The 20,779-nt window shown below is 26.5% G+C and overlaps 2 protein-coding genes across 5 annotated transcripts; both read left to right on the top strand.

The window, feature by feature from the left end:
• The first annotated feature begins 4 nt into the window (after positions 1-4).
• Positions 5-2,793, top strand: LOC112599729 (probable small nuclear ribonucleoprotein Sm D1). The gene is made up of 4 exons (XM_025346774.1): positions 5-252; positions 1,800-1,876; positions 2,290-2,493; positions 2,601-2,793. The coding sequence occupies exons 1-4, from the start codon at positions 239-241 to the stop codon at positions 2,708-2,710; spliced, it is 405 nt and encodes a 134-aa protein (XP_025202559.1). The 5' UTR covers positions 5-238; the 3' UTR covers positions 2,711-2,793.
• Positions 2,794-4,369: 1,576 nt separating this feature from the next.
• LOC112599776 lies at positions 4,370-20,757 on the top strand. 4 transcript variants are annotated; one of them, XM_025346838.1, is made up of 29 exons: positions 4,370-4,499; positions 7,374-7,437; positions 11,210-11,306; positions 11,382-11,526; positions 11,741-11,849; positions 11,929-11,967; positions 12,237-12,320; positions 12,396-12,581; positions 12,777-12,892; positions 12,986-13,094; positions 13,273-13,453; positions 13,585-13,730; positions 13,986-14,231; positions 15,145-15,298; positions 16,409-16,520; positions 17,004-17,140; positions 17,610-17,734; positions 17,808-17,964; positions 18,054-18,212; positions 18,279-18,407; positions 18,582-18,666; positions 18,751-18,836; positions 18,906-19,061; positions 19,340-19,485; positions 19,553-19,783; positions 19,992-20,088; positions 20,186-20,402; positions 20,470-20,544; positions 20,610-20,677. In XM_025346838.1, exons 3-29 carry the CDS (start codon positions 11,229-11,231, stop codon positions 20,675-20,677), a joined length of 3,573 nt encoding a protein of 1,190 aa, XP_025202623.1. In that variant the 5' UTR covers positions 4,370-4,499; positions 7,374-7,437; positions 11,210-11,228. The 4 variants fall into 4 exon arrangements, with proteins under 4 accessions (XP_025202623.1, XP_025202622.1, XP_025202621.1 ...); XM_025346837.1 differs by lacking the exons at positions 4,370-4,499; positions 7,374-7,437 and adding exons at positions 9,661-9,777; positions 9,975-10,068; XM_025346836.1 differs by lacking the exons at positions 4,370-4,499; positions 7,374-7,437 and adding exons at positions 9,661-9,782; positions 9,975-10,068.
• The last annotated feature ends 22 nt before the right edge of the window (positions 20,758-20,779 follow it).

Raw genomic sequence — 20,779 nt, 5'->3', positions numbered from 1 at the left:
ATCACGTGCAGTTTCCCGTCATTTTCCAAATTGTTTTGATTCTACAGTTCTTAATTCTTATTTCTATAATACCGATTTGATAGTTGATTTAATGATTAATATATTTTGCTTTTAGTCTTAAGTATATTTTATAGTTTATACTTTATTTGTTTCACTTTTGTCTTTCACGCCAGACGGGCCAACAGCCAGTGCGTACTATTGGAATTGAGCACGTCATAAAAGTTTCTCAAACATAATCATGAAATTAGTCAAGTAAGTTGTTAGTTTGATTTTAGCCGCAAACGCCGATATATTATTTTAATAAATTAAATTTCAGAACTAACATGATTCCCTAGAGATTTTATATACCTTTATTAATTTAATTTTTAACAATATTTTATATTGTGTTAAAGTAATAGCTGTTTGGCAATATCAATTAGAAAATCCCATAAAAGACCGAAAAACTTATGTTTATTTTTTAACCCGTGTAGATTACTAATAACCTAACCCATATTTTACATTATTTAATCAATTGGTATTACGTAATAAATATACTTAGTTTTGAATATTTTATTTAACTTTTAACTATATAACAAAAGTAATATTTTTCTCATCTTAAAGTGAATTTGCTGAATAGTAACTTATACCTATTACATAAAAGTATAAAATCATTATATAGATAATTGATATTTAATTTTAAAAATATTAATTAAAATAATTTCAATTTCAACTTTAACACCCAAAAATTAATATAAATCAAGTCCTATCTTTTGTATGACATTTATGAAATCATTTTCCTCAGCTATAAAGAAGACAATGTTTTGTAAAACATTTTTTTTTTTTTCATTGTGACAGTAATATAAAATGCTTATACATTTTCATTCCAATCAATTGATTATTAATCCTTTGGTCAATATTTTAACCTATTATGAAGTAGGTATATAGTTTCAATTTTTAAATCCAAACATAAATTGGTGAAGTATTTTCTAATCACTTTCTTTGTGTAATTTTATATTATGATTGTCCTTATTTTTTAAATTCTGATTTTTCAAGATTTGGTGTTTCATTAATTTCTTGATTATCTTAAAAAAATTTCTGTTTTTTTTTTTAATTTGATTTAAAATAATTATTTCATATTTTGCTCATCTTTGCTAATTACACATACTTCAAATCTTTAAATAATTTGATTAAAACACAATGTAACTCAAGTTATCTCCTTATTATGAAATCACTATTTAGCTTTCTATACTTTTATATTTATGCATTTCTTTTTACAATTAATTCACATTATTATAGACTTAATTCAAATGCTATTTTCATTTCCAACTAAATAATTATAAAACTTGAATTATACATATAATTATGTATAGTAATAAAATTATTTATTTTATTTTTTATAGAATTAAAATTTATCCCATTTAGTCATTTAGTATGCTAGTACTTATATTTAAATATATATATTTTTATTTTGTATGCCTATAGTCTATAAATTAACAAAATTAACAAAGAAAGTAAATTAATTTTATGTTTAATTTAAATAATTAAGAACAATTTATGTGAAGTTCTTAAGGATGTAATTAAAATTATAATTGTAACAATTGAGCATATCCAAGAATTCAGTGTTTATACAATTATTATTACTGTATACGACAATAATATTTTAAAACAATATGAAATGATGACAATAACTTATACTTACAATAAAACAATGTTTGTAATTGTCATTTGATTAAAAAAAAAATTATTTTAGCTGTTTAATGTTGTACATAAAACATATTACAACATGTTATATTACATTTAAAAATTTTTTTATGTTTTAGATTTTTGATGAAACTCAGTCATGAAACTGTGACATTAGAACTTAAAAATGGTACCAGTGTTCATGGAACGATTACAGGTAAGATTTTTATAATAATTATTTAGAATGTTAATGTTCTTTTAGGTTAAAAATATAACTAATTCCCACTAAAAAAAAAATAATTATTGGTGTATAGCATATTTAATATATATATTATAGAAATTTACCAACAAAGGTTAACGTTTGAAAATATCACTAAAAAATCCAACAATAACCATAATTAATCAAAATATGATGAATTGTCAAAACTCTCAAAATGTGTTTAGTCACGTTTAAAAAATATTTAAATTATATTAGTTAAAATGATTCTGAACTGTAGTCTTTATTTATAGTTATATATATATATATTATATTCAAAATTAATATTTCAGTTATATTATATTGACATCAATAATTTTATTTTTCTATTTTAGTAATATGTAACTAAATATTTAACATTTATACAATTTTAGGTGTTGATGTAGCAATGAACACTCACCTTAAAGCTGTTAAAATGACTGTAAGAAACCAACAACCTATACATTATGAAACACTCAGTATTCGAGGTAACAACATTCGATACTACATTTTACCTGACTCTCTTACTCTTGAAACCCTATTAGTTGATGATGCCCCCAAATCACGAATGAACAGAGCTGGACGAGGAGGTCGTGGAGGTTAGTATTCATATTTTATCAGAGATATATTTACTTCTAAATGAAATGAAATGTGATAATTCAGAAATTATATAAAATATTTTTTAATACAATTATTACTGTCTTAGGGCCAGGAAGAGGTGGCCGTGGTCGTGGAGGTCCTAGAGGACGAGGAGGTCGTGGAGGGCCACGTGGAAGTGGTGGTGGACGTGGGCGTGGTGGTCCACCTCGACGTTAACACTTGCATAAATTATTCAATTTTTATTCAAATTTGTGTATTTTCAAATTTGTTTGTGTATTGGTCTATTTTAAAAATATTTAAACTTTATTTATCAAGTTTTATAATAAATTGTCCTATATATTTAATTGTCTAATACTTATAATTCTTATAATTACATTTAATAAACAGTACCATATATCTAACATAAATTTATTTAATATTAGAAGTAATCATAAAATATTATTTGGTAGGTATATTAAAAAAAATTGAAGTTCACTTATAAAAAAAAAGTATAAATGGCAATTAAGTTTACTCTTCAAAATTGTCAATAACAATTTAATACACTATAAGTCTAAAAAGAGGTATATTTTTGAGTTGGTCAGTGGAAAATTTTATGAACTAAATTATTTTATATTTTTAAATAATCATATACACTATGTTAATGAGAAGTATTTATTTTTCATATCATGTATACTCTTGTGAATGTTCATAATAGTAGGCTTTAATTAATTATTACTTTTCCTTTTTTTCATTAAAATTATTCAAATTAATATGATAGTTTAAAGTTTAATCAATTTTCTGCTCTACCTTATGTACCAAAGTTAGTGGCACTTAAGTGTTAAAAGGTACTCTAAAATATATCTAGGGTTCCCTATGTGCTCCAAATTTATTTTAATTTCAGTTTAATAGCAACTATTGAGGATATATAATAATAATTTATCTTGATACATAAAATTCTGGATCAACATTATGTGACTTCATTATCCTATATGGGCCTCGCACCCACAAAATTTACTATAGAATCTCTTATGCATAAATCAAATAATCGGTGTTACTGACTAGTATGAATGTAACCTATACATTTTCAAATCAGTATTTTTTATTAATCAAATGTGTCCTATGTAAATGATAGAAAACTAAACATTTTACAATAAAAAATTGTAGCTTCACTGTAATATAAAAAACATGTGTGCCAATATTTAGTCTGATACCTATATTATTTATAGCTACTGCAGAATCCTTAATCTAAACTTGGTGGTTATTTATTTACAAATAATTAAAAATTGACTCAGAATGCTTATAAATTATAATTTATATACACTTATAAAAATTTAATTTCAATTATCTTGGAACACTATAATTAATTTCAAGCTTAGATATTATTATATTTCTTAATTCTTTTATTAATTGTCCCTAACATATTAAGGACAATTCAACAAATAACTAATGTCAATTGTTAGTTTATTCGAAGATGCCATAAGAGTAAATATGTGTAATGATGATGAGAATTTTGATTACATCAACGTGTAGTACAAAAGAAATTTGAATTTAACTATTTAATCTATCCTGTGTGGCTGTATGTCAAGTCTTTTAATAAAATGTTATCAAATTATGATTCACGACTTCGAAAATACACTTCTTCTGTTATCACAATATTTATTATGATACCCAATTATTAAGCACATCTACATAGTACATCATACAATCACAGGATAAAGTACAATGCCATTGAGTATTTTATTATAGGTATCATTTTAATTGTTTATTATAGTTACATGGTATCCCGCACGTATTATATGTAATTATAAATTGTTTCTTATTTAAAACATATTATTTTTTTTTTTTGGACAAATAAACAAATACTTCCCGTTTTAAGATAACAAGTTCATCAAGACTTAACCATTGCATTAATAGTCATCACAATATAGAGAATAAAAATATATTTTTTACGTCGTGATAGTCAATTAATATTGTTTATACGACTACCTGTCTACCTACCTACACTGATAGTAAATCTAAATAACAGGTAAGTACCTACTTATTTCATATATTTTTTTTAAATACCTATACAATTTGTTTAAATTAAACTATAATTATTGAATTCGATTATATTTTAAACGTTCGTTTGTAAAGTTGTTATTTTTTTTAACGAGAGTTGACATTAAATTTGATCATCTGCAGATAAAAGATAAAATTTTTCTTGTTTGAGTTATTAGAAGCAGGGGTGAAGTTTCATCGGATTTTCGGGTTTCTACTAGACCATTTTATGCTTAGAGAAACGATTTAATGATTCCGCTAGTACATGTAACATGTAGTCAAAAAACAACTTACGATTCCGTCACCTTACCAAACTAAAGTTAGATTTTGATTTTGATTACAAAATTATAATTTAGTGTAGATAATTAGTTGTATACGACTTGAAGTAATATTGTACAGTATTATATACGCGAATAGGTATCTATGTCGTATATTGTACAATGTAATGTAACCTATTCGTGCCTTTCAAACGCTTTGAAAAAAATTAATGCCGGTACCTTATCTTTCTTCTCAAACACATCCAATCTTGTAGGTTCCATCGGTCATTCCTCTCTATTGCGATGGTTGCAGTTTTGTAGAGTTTCAATTTACTCCAAATCCAAATCGTTCTTCAAATAAATAAATAATTTTTGTTTAATAAAAAAATAAATGACTAAAATAACAATGATAATATATTTCTAGATGATATAAAGAATTGTTAATTATAAGTAGGTATCTGAATGGGCACTCATATATCTAGAGTATATAATAGTCTTACAGACGCAAATATAATTCAAATTATTTTGGGGGACATGAGTTTTTTTTTTAGTATTGGTTTAAAAAACACGAGACATAACCCCCGCAGCTTCCAAATTACCTATAGTTACCAACTACAAATACCAATTATAATTTATATTCAATGTCTATTTACGAAGTAGCTAACAAACACATATTGTTGGGGGATACCATTTACCTATGTTAAAATATATCATTTTTTCACTATATAAAAAATACTACATTACAAAAATGAAATTTTAAATAATTTATGTCGTATTTATCATTAAAATTTTAGGAAAACAACGATGTTTCCGAATAAAGTAAATTTTCTATGCAACGTACTTTTATCTAACAATAACTTTGACACTTCATTACACGGAAGTTTCACCGCAGTAATTAATTGACAAGGAATTTATTTGGAAAGGCTTGGCATAATTTTGAAAGGTCTAACTCCCCCCTCCCCAATCACCATCCTCTCTATTGATACTAATGTCCATTAAAGATTATAATATTTGTGTTTATATGCCTACACCACTTTACTTGCCTCGACACAATCCTATTGTAGTGTAGTATTTTGTATTTCATTTGAAAGCAATGATAAAATATTATCATAAGCGGCTTAAATTTTTTGATTAGGTATAGAATAAAGTAAATAGGTAAATGGTTGAATAGATTTTTTCCACTTTCGTCTTATTGTTTTTCAATTTCTTGATAATTATCTAACCTAATGGTAAATTCCAAGGTTAGATTATAATAATTTATTATAAAACTGTTGTAGGTATTGTTATGCATTTCATTGTATTGTATATAGAAAGATTATCAAATAAAACTGATGTAGGTACAATCTAAGTTCCTCCAGTCACAAAGTACCCCCTCTCCACAAGTGCTTTAGAAAAAGTGACCACATCCAATTTTTAAGTTGAAAATCCAAACCAGTAGAAGTTACGAAATACAACAAAAATAAAATTGTAACATGTACCTACATTATAAACTGTGGACATGGGCGCCCATTGGGGGGGGGCAAGACAGGGCACTTGCCCCCCCCTGGAAAAAATATTACCACAATATTACCTTATTACCGAGGCAAATTATTTGTTGAAATCAACTTTTAAGATATGAAATAAATATAAAAATATACTCATTGTTATCGTATATTAACATCATAGATAGGTCGTATTCTGTAGTCTGTATAACCTATACGTAAAATAATTTATCGCAGATAATTTGTGGTAAATCTATAAAGATCACAATATAGGTACTACAAATATTTTAACCTAACGCAAACAAGGATACTTTCATTCAGGATGTCATTAATATGTTTGGAATAAAACGAAGAAATTTACAGTTCTTATTTACTGATACCGAATAATATACTTAATTATAATATTTAATTTCTATTTTTTTATATACTTATTAAAATTATTATTTATTTATTTATTTATTCATATGACAATTATTATATATTTATTTATTTATTCGTATGGCAATTATTATATTAATACACTATATATATATATACAAATAAAAATATAACATGCATGTATAGTGTATACATTTATATGTGAAAAATAACATTAAATCTTTACTATCTTACTTTCGAAAATTTTTTTATTTTGACCCCCCCTAAAATATTACCTATGGGCGCCCATGACTGTGGATATAGGTAACTTCTATAACCGTACGACAAGTAGTACCTAATAAGCTCAAGTAGAAGTAGAAAATTTAATTTATATAATTTCTGTTCTTGATAACTTGATAAAACAGGTAATTTGACTCAAACTATAGTATCTAATCTAATTTGTTGACTGTTGTACTTCAACTACGAAAAGAGCACGGGAAAATTAATTTTTGTTTTGTTATTTAAATACTTGGTTTTTTTATCTATAAAGTATAAACACTAATAGTAATTTCTTGAGATTCGATTATACATATTTTCCCCACTCATAATTAATATATTTATCGAACGACGATTGACTTATGAAATTTTTCAACTTAAATATATAGATAGGTAATAATAATAATGGGTTCAATGTTATTATTTAGTATCATTTAAATAATTCGTATTTAATGTTTTTTTTTTTTTTTCATAAATTGAACGCTGACCCAGAGTAGTCGAGAACTGGATTCCTAAAAATTGTATTATAGTGCAATATTCGTTTTCGTATAAAGAGGTAAAATAATCTTCAATTTTTTCTAATAATATTTTAATTGATGATTGCAGAAACGACATGAGTTAATCTTTTAAAATTTTTGGATAATTGATAAAAAGTGAATAATTTAAATGATTCTGAAAAAAATCCTTATTTAAAAATGAATACTTGTAGAAATATATTATGCACTGATTATACATAATTTGTGTATATAAATAATATGAAATTGTTTTATTATTGACTTTCAAAGTTTTCTGACTCATGACGTTTCACAAAAAATTTGACTCTTGTCGTTTTTGCAATCATCGATTCATTTGTAATTTAACTTCTAGGTATTATAATAAGTAGATATGCTATTTACGTAAATCGAGTTTTTTCGTGAAATTTAAACACAATTATTCATTTAATTAATCAATTGTCAAATTATGTCTACTCTTATTATTTCAGCGCCGTCATCGATTTATCATTATAAATAGGGGAGATAGGGAACAAACATAATATTTAAACATTTTTTCTATTTTTAAGAAACTGTGCAGATTTTTAATTTTTAACATTATAATTTGATAAAGGAACATAATAGCTATACAATTATATTACAATAGCTGCTTAAATATCAATCTTAACAATAAATATTTTTAATTTAAAAAAAAAAATATTACAATCGTCCCAGACTCTGGGGTTAAATGTTACACGTATTATCTTAATTCCGTTTTTTCAATGATATTAATGTAATTATATATGTTTTATTAAATTAAAAATTAAACCTGATAACCATGACATATAGGTAGATGTAACCAAACTAGACTAAACTCAAATCATCATGAAATATAATTATTATCTACCTATTCATTATTAAAAAAAATTTTAATTAAAATATAATATGATAAGTAATGTATAATTATTAATTTATTATTAATATTTAACTTATTAAAAGTTTTTTCTCGTTTTCGTGTAATTTTGTAAACTAAATCAAAGTTAATAATCAATAAGAAGTGTTCGTAAAAAATTTTATATTTAAAATAATATAATTGATTTTCATGAATAATATATATAGCAGGTACAATTGATTCCCTTGTTTGATGCTATAATTGGCCTGTCTATGTACGGGTTTTAATCAATGCGAAAACAAATGATGAACTTTCTTTAGAAGTTAATTTATTATTATATATAATCGTAATCTCCAGAGGTTTTATTCTGAAGTTACTTTTAAATAATAAATTAAACAGCGTATACAGTGATCCCGAACTTATGCAAAAACCAAAAATCACTTTTGAATTCAAAATCGTCTTTACTGCTTATTTGATTAACGAACACATAAATCAAACTGATACAGGATAAAATGGACAAAATTGAGAGAAAATGATCGTAATAAACCAGTGAATGTGTATTCAAGGCTCCGTAGAAGGGGCCGGGATCTTCCATAATTAAGATATGTGACACTATCTTTATTGATTTATTTGCATTTATATAGCGTCTGGAGGGCGAGATAAGGAGGACTGATAACTGATAAGGTGACACTGTAATACTGTTAATAAAATAAATAATAATTTTTGTTGATGATATAAAAAACAGAATTTATGGTAAGTGTATTATTTTTCGCTGCCCCCCCCCCCCTGAAAAAAATTTCTGCGGGCGTATATATTATAGAAGAAAATATTCAGCATGTTACAATTGACCCATATGTTACTTTTGTCCTCGGTCTCCCTTATGTAGTATATGTACATTGTAAAATAATTATTAAACATGCAAGTCTTCTTAACTACATTCTTAGGTAGAAGTACCTACGAACGTAAAAATACGGTATAGCCGTAGAAAATTGATGACAAAATAAATCAAAATCATAGATATTTACACGATTAAAAATAAACTGGTTGCACATAGGCATAATACGTTTTTTTCTTATGTGACCGCGACGGGGGAGGGGGGAGATGTCAGATTGAATTTAGTCATACCTGACTCAGAAGTCTGCGAACGCCTATGACTCAAACTATAGTATCTAATATAATTTGTTGACTGTTGTACTTCAACTACGAAAAGAGCACAGGAAAATTAATTTTTGTTTTGTTATTTAAATACCTGGTTTTTTATCTATAAAGTATAAATACTGATAGTAATTTCTTGAGATTTGATTACGCATATTTTCCCACTCATAATTAATGTATTTATCGAATGACGATTGGCTTATGGAATTTTTCAACTTAAATATATAGATAGGTAATAATAATAATGGGTTCAGTGCTATTATTTAGTATCATTTAAATAATTCGTATTCAAAGTTTTTTTCATAAATTGAACGCTGACCCAAAGTAGTCGAGAACTGGATTCCTAACAATTTTATCATAGTGTAAAATTCGTCTTCGTGTAAGGTGGTAGAATAGTCATCAATTATTTCTAATAATATTGCATAAATACAAAATAATATTTGCAACTTAACTTTGAGGTGGTATTATAATAAGTAGATATGTTATTTACGTTAAACGAGTTTTTTCGTGAAATTTAAACATAATTATTCATTTAATTAATCAATTGTCATACTATGTCTACTCTCATTATTTCAGCGCTGTCATCGATTTATTATTATAAGTATATCTATATTATAAAATAATTATTATACGTGCACGTCTTCTTGACTACCTTACAGTTACATTCTCGGTAAGTTCAAATTATATTTAATATAATGATAATTTTGATAATTTATGTGTGTATATCTATATATGTTAAAAAAATTATATGAATTTCATTATGATTACCCAACCAATAAATAGTATCTACCTTTTTTTCACGCATCATAATATTGTTTATAGCTTTAAATGTAAATTTATATTATTAACATAGCCTAAGCCTATAACAACATGCCAGCATATATTTTTACGGTTTAGGAACCAACAATATTTACTTATGTAGGTATAGGTATCGTTGTTCTCTGTCATCAAAACTACGGCCAACATAATAATAAAAAACCGAGTTGGCGATATTGTGTGTCATCTTATTATTTACTTATAAGTAGTAATAATAGTGTTACTTGACACTTGTATACTTATTTACATTATAATCCAATTATTTTTTAGTCTGTCTGAAACTTTTATTGTTATGAAAGAATCCTACTAATAACAAAAAGTCGGTTTTTAGATTGATACATCTTTATGAAGGTCCTATTATTATATAGATATTAATGATATTATACACAATCTATATTATATTTTTTTATGATAAAATAATAATAACTTCATATTTTATAAATAAAAAATTTTATCTGATACTTACATACCAAATTAACGTTTACTTAAACAAGTTCAACAGAGTATAGTTCTGCGTAACTTTTTGATTGAAAATCGTTTCTTTACGCAAATATTTGCGTATTAAACAATAAAATAGGTACTCTATTTTTAAATCTGCATTTTCCGTTTGCTATCCATCACTAGGTAGTAGAGAGACAGATTCCTTCAATTCGTATTTTTGTATAAGCAAAATTATACAATTAATAACTGAAATCTGAAATTAAAAGTAATTAGACATTAATAAATTATTTTATGATATGTATTGTTTTATTGATACTAATCAATAATAGCAGCGAACTTTATGCGCTTGAAAACATAACTTTAATCAAACCGGTATTTTTTATAAGAATAACTAATGTTACATAAAGAGTTTAAAAATAAATACTAAGTTACTTTTATTAGATAATAATGTTCATGCAATTTTAATTTATAATAAAATTCAATAAATGTCTTAGTGAGCTATTGATAAATGCTAACACAATATATGGATTTAAATATTTATCAATCTTTTTCAGAAATAAAGAAATAGTAAAAATGGAAAATTTTCGGCAACGATTATGTTTTTCTACGCCTACGATATCAGATATTTTATTGGATCACGAACGAAATAATGTTAGACGACTAAAACGTTTATTTTTTATAATTTTTAAGTGTAAAATACAAATGATGTATTTTATGTGTATATAGGATGTTCAAGATTTAATGGTATTTTTTGGCGCAGATAAAATGGGAAATATGATTTTATTATGCGTTAATCAAAATGTCAAATTAAAACAATCAAAATCTTTAATACATATCCGTGACCCCACCGGACTTGAATTCACAAATCAAGGTATCTATATTTATCTTAATTTACATAAGATAAGTTTTATGTTTCAAATGTTAACAGATTTTAAGTTATATCACTAGCTTATATCACGAATCTATTTTTTTATAATAAATAATAAAATAATAATATAATTGATTGAAAGCCTTACATTTAATAATAAATTAATAAATAATAATTAATAAGCTAACAAAATATTTGTTGGTTTTGTTTGTTTTAGAAACGGATAAAGGATCCTATGAATTTTCTAGTTGGAAAACACTCAGTCTCCAATTTCAATGTACGGTACCTATGCAAACATGGAGAATTATATTCAGTGGTCGTCTAAAGTTAGAAAATACACAAATTTAATATGCTTTAAATTAAAACGTAAATTATTCTTACATGTTATGCATATTTTTTCCATAGGAACGGTGAGAATTATCGCCATGTGAAGATAAATTTCTTGTAAGTTTACGATACAAGTACTTTTTTATTTGATAGCTACTTACAATTAAATATGTAGTTGATATGGTTATTTTTTTTTTTAAAAATAGTATGTTTAAATTTTAATCAGAAAGTTATGAAAACGGTTTGTTGGTATTAAATATTATAAATTAAAAGACATTTTCAAAAATAAGTATTATTATGATTATTATTATCATATCATCAGTTAAAACGTAGTATTCATATTATGTAGATTTATAATTTCAATTTATCCTTGTTGCATTGTTTAGGTGGAAGCCATTTGGATTTCCAGTGTACTGCGATAGAAATAATACTTTTTTCAAACACGAAATCGATCACTCTGATTCGGAATAGTAAATCAAATTTTATTATATAAAGTTCTAACGTATTAGGATTTATAGTTGTTTTAATTTTATCACACGATTTAGCGTTAACAATTTATTGGGATTCGATCAGTTCGGTCAAATTTCCGGTTTGATAGTAGTAGACGGTAAATCAGAAATGATTAACATGCATGCTATGAAATTAAGACGGTGGAATATGTCAATAGACGACTCGATGTTTGCTGGATTTATGAACACTGATATTATGTGTTCCATACAAAAATTAAAAAGGTAATATATATTATAGCTATTGGTTTTTACCATACGATTATTGTGATCCGTGGTGTCGTAGACTATTATAATTCATTGTTTAAATATTTTAAAATATTTTATAGTCTATAATTGGTTTGTTTATTATTAATAATTTATTCATATAATATGTTAAAATTAATTTGTTTTGCAATAACAATATTGTACTAAATTTAGGATAAACTGTCGTGGCCATTTAAAAACAACTTCAGTACATGAAATACTAACATCAGATGAAATACATTTCAAGAATGTAGAAAATGAAAGTCCAACAATCAAAATACATCATAAAAGTGATTACCTCTTTCTTTATATATTATAACTATTTATTTTTTTTAATTATCCTTTTAAATAGACTTCGTTGATTTTTTATTTTTGTGTTAAAGATTTGAGTTTAAACGCAAATTTAAAAAGCCAAATTAATGTCAATCTGAATACTGTGTTGATAAAAACCGTTATTGAAGACAACTTTAAGGGAATACTTTTATGTTTCAAGTAATATTTTTTTTAACGGCACATATTACTATGTATTATTAAATTAAAACAATTATAATAATATCTTGTATATGCTTATATCGTAAATTTATATCTTCATAATATTATTTAGATACCAGTACTTATATTATACGAACAATATAAAAATAATATAATTAAATATTTTATGGACTTTCAGAGATGCGTTCAATACAGACAATACAGTAAAATGTGCAGAAGACATTTCTGTTAACGATCATGAAGTCGGTTTAACACTTAACTTAAAGTCAGAAATGTGCGCGTTCAGCAATATAGTAGGGAATAAAGCAAAATCTCTATTCCGATTAAAAAAAGCAATCGTCAATGGTCTGATTAATGATGTGAGTTACACATTTTTAAACGCATATTACTGTTGCGCACGCTTTAGATTGAAATTTAATCAGTGAAAAATGAGTTGATGGTTTTTATATACTTATATAATGTTAATATATTGTGGTGTTTTGACTCGAAGGCTATGGTTCCCGACGGAATATGCATCACGACGATCGCGATGAGAACACATATTAACGAAAATAAAGAATTATCGAACTATTTGAACAACGCGATCGAAAAAGCAAAGCTAAATGATTATGAACAGTTGTCAAACTACTGTGAACGGTAAGAAAAAAAAATCATTTTTGTTATTGATGTAGGTACTATGTAGGTACCCAATGGCAAACTATGTCTACGGAATATCGGAACTTTAGCAGGTGGGCGAATCAAATTTTAGCCAGAGTTTGTAAAATATTTTTCCCTGACCAATTTATTTCATAAGCCCGCCATTGGATGTATTTATTACAAGCATCGATCATGTATTTATAATATGTGTTATATTATAATTTAATACGTATTATTGTAATATTGTTACGTCAGGTTGAACGAACAATGGAAGTCTACAAAACTGTGTGCTGAGTTGCTGGAGGCGATTTCGGACAGTGTGAGCGAACACCGCGTATACGCGGTCCGTTCTTCTGGAACGTTTGAAGACGGAAAATTGACATCATCAGCCGGTCAATATATCACCAAACTAGGCTGTGCCGGCCATACTTCCAAAGTCGCGGCGGCAGTTTTAGAATGTTGGTCGTCAAATTTCTCGGCGCGAGCTCTGACGTATCGAAAGTATACACACATATATATATATATATATATTATTTATAAACGGACATGAAGTCCAATTATACCATTAAACACGAAATACATATTCATTTATAGAAAAATTAAACTTAAGAAAATGTCAGCGCACTATTTTTTTTTTTTTTTTGCTGACCCACGCGCGGACTTAAAAAAGGCTTAGTTACCAATAATATGTGATAAGTCACAAAAAATATTTTCTCCAATGAGGCATGAAATTGGCTACTTACTAGACTGAAATTTGGCAAATACTTAGATTTGTTGTACCATTTAAGAATTGTTCTATGGCAATACGAATACCGATTTATTTTTTTTTAATGAAAACTAACCTTTTCACAATAAATTATTAAGTTGATTTTACAGTTGTAAATCTAAATAATCGAAAATTTGGTCTTTAAGTATGTTTAAAAGTTCTAATAATTAGAATTTGAATAAGAAAATTATGAAAAGAATAAATGGTTATGCATGCTCAGTAAATTATATTGGATAAATATTATGTATATAAATATTGATGTAAATTTTTATTTATTACAAATCATTTGTGAATAGTTAGAATTAGTAGAAAAGTGTAAGGAAAAAGATCACGTAGATTAATAAAAAAATAATTTAAGGCGATAGCTTCTCAAAATTAAAATGTAGTTCTTGTTGCACCTACAGTTAGTTTTACTGACCAAAAATTTACTATGTTACGCGTGGACCAGAAATAACAAATAGTGCAGTAGTGCACTACCTATATGATATAAAATTATAATAAAATAATAAATTGCATAATATGTTTAATACACCGTTATCACCGTGGTGGCGTGATATCTATTATATTTATCACTAGGTATCGTAATCGTGGACGACAGTTTGTTGCGGTTTCACCTACAATATAAAATATTATTTTTCGTTTTCACAGGAATAATGGACAACCGCTAATGTGCGACATGGCCGTGATCATTCAAGATCAAGTGAGCGGTTCAGGAGTGGCAGGAGTCGCGTTCTCAAGAGACCCAAATACCGGCGATCCCGGGAAAATTATTATAGCTGCGAGTTACGGCCTGGAAAAAGCGGTAAGCGTAACCAGTTTAAGTATAGACGTAATTATTAATATTTATTTGAGATTTTTTTCCTTTATACGCCATGACAGGAAGCTAATATGTATGTATAACAATCTAAAATAGCGAGATTGAAAGGTCCTATCATTCACAATTATTCTAAGGCTAAAAACCTACACCTTCATAAATTGCACATTTTATGTGAGACCAATTTTGCCGTGAGGGGATTTCTCCCTTATACACCTAATTGTAAACAGCAATAAACAAACCTCAAATCACTATCAGTTTAAAATAAAATTGTTTTTACTATTACTACCAAAGATAATGATACTAATTCTATATCCAATTATAGTTTTGATAACATTTCAAGGAAGGCATTTAGAACCACGACACAAAAAATAATAATAAATTGTTATTATAATTTTATTATGGTTATATTTTAAAACTTTCATAATGTATATTATTCATAATTTTGTCATAAATTATTATTTTTAATATGACATACATACTAAAATGAAATTAACTTTGTACAAAATGTGATAGAGAGAGAGATACTAAAATTATTCAACGTTCCATTTCAAAACCGTAACTGTATACTAACTGTGTACGATAGTATAACGGTTCCAAACTACAGTTTTCTGTTTTCATACCAACAACTAACTTGTTGGTATAAAAATCTGTGTTTCAAACTACGAACATATCAAAATAAAATTTTCTAACATTGAGACAGATAAAAAAATATTTTTATCAATCACTAAACGTACTACGGCTGGCATTAAAAGTACAAAATTGTTACCTATGATTTGAAATTGTGAACAATTCTTGATTATGATTAAAATGAAAAGGATATTATTTATTTTCAAAACCATCATGTTATATAATATTTCAATTTCACAGTTATAAATAATTAAAAATTAAAATTTAGAATATTATCAAGTTCCATAGTTATGTTACAAAATAAAAACTTCTTACTTTTTAATTTCGTATTTGAGTGCTCAGTGCTCAATAATTTTTACTACACAAGGTTTATCATACTGTGCATAATTTTAGTCACTAAAGTACACAAATTGTGACTATAAGTAAAGGTGCTTTTAAAAGCCTCAACTAATGGACTATACGTTACAGGGTGTTGTTTCGGGATCGGACGAACCTTTCGAAGTCATTGTTTCTAGACTGCAGTTCGATTCAGTTGTCAACGATTCCACTACTTCTGTGGAGCTCCCGCTGACAACATCCAGTAAATAAACTTAATTTCTTAACTTACTACTAAATATTTACATAACCTAATAATGAATTAAGGTAATAAAAAATTGTATTACCACTACTTATGTATATTATACAAAGTATTTATATCATGTAATACATTAATAAATTAATGCATATAACATGCGTTAATTCATTGTAATGTCTAGATAGGAATTTCTAGTCAATTAAATATCAGTTTATAAGGAAATATTATATTTTATATGGTAGTGTGAATTTAAGTTATTTTGTATAATTTTTGTGTTTAATGTTTGGTATAATTTTCATAACCAGAGGTTCAAAGTTATTTGACTAAACGACTTGTGAACTGTATGGTTACTTTTATAAGTGTAAAAATGTTACAATGTAAAAGTGTAATGCCCATTGCACTGTCGCAGTGTACCTTTAATTTTATATAGAGACGCCATGTATCACAACGTCTTTATTATTAATAAGTAAAAATGTGTATGAATTACAGATTTCATCGTTGAAAACGGCGATGATGTAAAACCGCGGTGTGTTTCCGATAATTTGGTCAAAAAGTTAGCCGATATCTGTGTCCGAGTGGAAAACGTGTTTGGTTCGCCGCAAGACATCGAATGGGTGGCTGTAGAGGTATTCGTTTTGCGTATTAATATTATTCATTGACTTTTTTACACAAAGTTCATCTTATACCCAGATTCTGACTTTAATTAACGTGTTGTACAATTTTAAATTTTCATTTTAATATACAGGTGATTTTTATATTTTTATTGTTTTTGCTATTTATTTTTAGAAAAGTTTTAAATAGTCAAAAAATGAAGTAATTTTTTCAATAGCTAAGTTCTGTTTGAAATTTAAAGTCCATAATAATAAACTTTTGATTGTACTTTCATCTAGGTACCGAGTTTTATGAACGAAACGCGAGTACGGTATAATAAAATTGTATGTAAATACATTCAAACCTATACGCGAATATATGGTTTCAAAATTACGATTAAAGGACGAGCGTTGACAATTAATCATTTGTTGTAGGATTAAAATTAATCTTTAGGTATAAACATACGTCATACATCATACATTCATTATCGTTTTTTGTCGACAGGATCAAGTTTACCTTCTTCAGACGAGACCAATCACGTCCATATTCACTTGGACTAACGACGAAATCACACGAGAATTTGACTCGGCATTTACGAGCGACGACGTGGTGATGTTTTATAATGTGAAGTTAGATCAAACAATTATATTGCATACAGAGTACAGTACATTGCAATCAATACAAATATTTGTTCAATTTCAGAGAAGTCTACCCAAACCCTATGCACACTCTTTCATCGACTTTGGATTTCTTTTCAACATATCCACTGTTTAAATTGACCGAAACAGAGCCCACTGATATCTATTGTAACAAACAGATGTGCCACACTCACAACCACATATGTCTTAACGTATGTAAAGTAAGTATCTATATACTAACAAAAACTTTATACATGTTCAACTAAATTTTATACCAATTGTTTATCGATTTTTTTTTTTTTTGTGGAAGATGTTTCAAGATTTACAACCTGGTAGTGTTTACGTCAAAATAATTGAATATTCGATAGCAGGAAAATCTTTCTTAACAGATAATATTTGGGAGAAAATATTATTGAAAAATCGCAGATCTGTATTACAAAAAATATTGAAATCTTATTCTTCATTTAAAGTAAGTATTTGTTTTGTATGCAATTAATATTAAAATGTATTGAAAAATGTATAAAATATCATTTAGGAAACGCTACATATCGAATCACTGTTAAACGAAACATATAAATTGATTTGTAATGCAAATATAAAACAATCAGATACGGCGTTGGATCTTTTAAATAATATCAACAGTGTTATGGATGTTTTAGAAAAAGTATTTTATAAATTACAAAATTATTTTACTTATGTATAATAATACTCATATAACTTAAATAAAATATATAGATATTAGATATAGTCACTTTAAATTGTATAATGTATATTATAATAATTGTTTATTATAGCTTATAAGTTACTCATCATATTTTTCTAAATTACATATTTAAAGGTCACTTATTGTCATGTTGCATCAAGCATGAATAATATAATATCACATAAATCGTTGGCAATAATAGGATTACATTTCAATAAAGGTAATTTTGTTTAATCATTGCAACTTTTTTTCATAAATATAATTTATAACATAGATTAAAAACTATTGAGACTTGAATTTTTAGACTCAGATGTTGACACGTTATCTAATTTTGCTATGTTAATTAATACACCAGACATAATAAACGTTTCAATGTTGAAAGATATTCAAGTAAGGTTTATAAACATATTACAATACTGTGATAAATGTTTTATTAAATTACTCAATTATATTTTTTAGGCTATTGCTGGCGTTATTTCTGAAATGCCTTCCAAAAAAGAATTTTGCGATTTGCCCGTTGAAAGATGTAACGATTGGTTAAAGTTGAATTGTGAGAAAGGTTATGGCCAACTGGAAGACTTTATTAAAAAATATGGACACAAAGGTGTTCAAGAGGTTTGACTTTTAAACCTACAAATGGTTATTTTTTAGAAAAATTAAAATTAAAGAACTTGTAGTAGGTACTTAACTAAAACTCTGCGACTCAAACTATCAATATTATATGTAAAATATAATATTTTTGCTAGGTCCAGTAATACTACAATTCAAAAAATCAAATTAGCTTTTTTTTAGTACCTTCATTGATTTTCTTACATTATAATAATGGAATTTTTTTTATAATCCTTATCATTTTCACAGTTAAGAATCAAATTATTCTGTTGATGATTTTATAGTTAGATTTTGGTTCAGAAACATGGTCAACCGATCGCAACCGATTGTTTTCGTGTCTCCAATCGTTAATATTGTACAGAAATCATCGACCCGATAAAATATCAGTAGAAATCGATTCTAGAAGATTTACAAGAGGATGTTTTAATAAGTATTTTAAATTAGTTTAAGATTTAAAAAAAACAACAAATTCATAACGTATTTTTTTGTTTCATTAGAATGATATTCGATTATTTACTAAAAAGATATCGTCAAAGCATTTCATATAGGGAACAATCAAAAGATATGCTGGTACAAATCACTCACAAGCTGAGATTGGGTTATCGAAATCTCGGCGAAAAACTTGTGGCTGAGGGAAAAATACCGGATTTGAAACTCATTTTTTTCATGTCTCAGTACGAAGTAAGAAAGATGTGCGAAAATAATAACTGTCCTGAAATTGTGCACAAGTGAGCGTATATATTATTTTGATATAATACCATTAATTATAAATACTATTATAAATGATAGCATTTATAATTAATGATAATACCTAAATTATGTCTACATATTGTATTTTTAATCGTTATAGGCTTCTCTTATTAGTGTTAATTTGTTGTTCCTGTATTTGATAAACAAAAAACATATTTTTTCTTGTAAATTTATTAAATTTTATAGAGCAATGAAAAGACGAAAATTGTGGCCCGATTGGGCATTGTTGCAATTTGATGACGTGTGTTACGGACCACCTGTTCCTAAAAAAAATTTAGACGAGGTTAATCATACTATTTTATGATCGATATATTATAGTTTTAATCCTTCCAAATTGTACGTATTTATTTTAATTACAATTCCTTGTATTTTACGTACAGGAATTTGTTTACAGTTCCATAAAGTTACGGTTAAAAGGTTTTTGCGTGTTTCCTGGAGTGATTAAAGGTCGTGCGTGTGTACTAGAGCACATCGAAGATGCACGTTACTTACGGACAGGAGACATTTTGATCGTAAAATCCGTCGACATAGCTTGGTCACCATATTTTCCGATTATTTCCGGTTTAGTCACGGAGATCGGTGGTGTAATATCTCACGGTATACAATGAAAACAAAATAATTTAAAACCTACAAACAATTAATCACTATTATCGCGTTTATATAGGAGCTGTTGTCGCCAGAGAATACGGATTACCCTGTCTTGTTGGAGTACAAAATGTCAAAAAATATTTTAAAACGGGTAATAAAAAAAAAAAAAAAAAACAACTCTGAATTTTAAAATGAGAATTTAACTTTGAATTTCAGGTGATATGGTAATTCTAGATTCCGAGGAAAGATTTATCATTAAAGATGAAAATATTATGAAGAATTGAGATTACATATATCCAACATAATAGTTCATATTATTTATGTATCATTTAATTTTTAAATAAAATATATAAAATAAAATAAATTGAGAACAATACAAAAAGTTT

The sequence above is a fragment of the Melanaphis sacchari genome, unplaced genomic scaffold (assembly GCF_002803265.2).
Source record: "Melanaphis sacchari strain LSU unplaced genomic scaffold, SCAv2.0 Contig54_pilon_pilon, whole genome shotgun sequence".
Lineage (NCBI taxonomy): Eukaryota > Metazoa > Arthropoda > Insecta > Hemiptera > Aphididae > Melanaphis > Melanaphis sacchari.
This window is presented reverse-complemented; position numbering and strand designations above follow the sequence as displayed.

Excerpts from the sequence above, each read along its gene's own strand:
- LOC112599776 (XM_025346835.1), top strand. The coding sequence starts at position 11,229 with ATGGAAAATTTTCGGCAACGATTATGTTTTTCTACGCCTACGATATCA. Across the intron at positions 12,582-12,776 it reads TCCATACAAAAATTAAAAAG|GATAAACTGTCGTGGCCATT; the intron begins GTAATATATATT and ends TACTAAATTTAG. Across the intron at positions 20,089-20,185 it reads CTAAAAAAAATTTAGACGAG|GAATTTGTTTACAGTTCCAT; the intron begins GTTAATCATACT and ends TTTTACGTACAG.
- LOC112599729 (XM_025346774.1), top strand. Across the intron at positions 1,877-2,289 it reads TGTTCATGGAACGATTACAG|GTGTTGATGTAGCAATGAAC; the intron begins GTAAGATTTTTA and ends ATACAATTTTAG. Across the intron at positions 2,494-2,600 it reads TGGACGAGGAGGTCGTGGAG|GGCCAGGAAGAGGTGGCCGT; the intron begins GTTAGTATTCAT and ends TTACTGTCTTAG.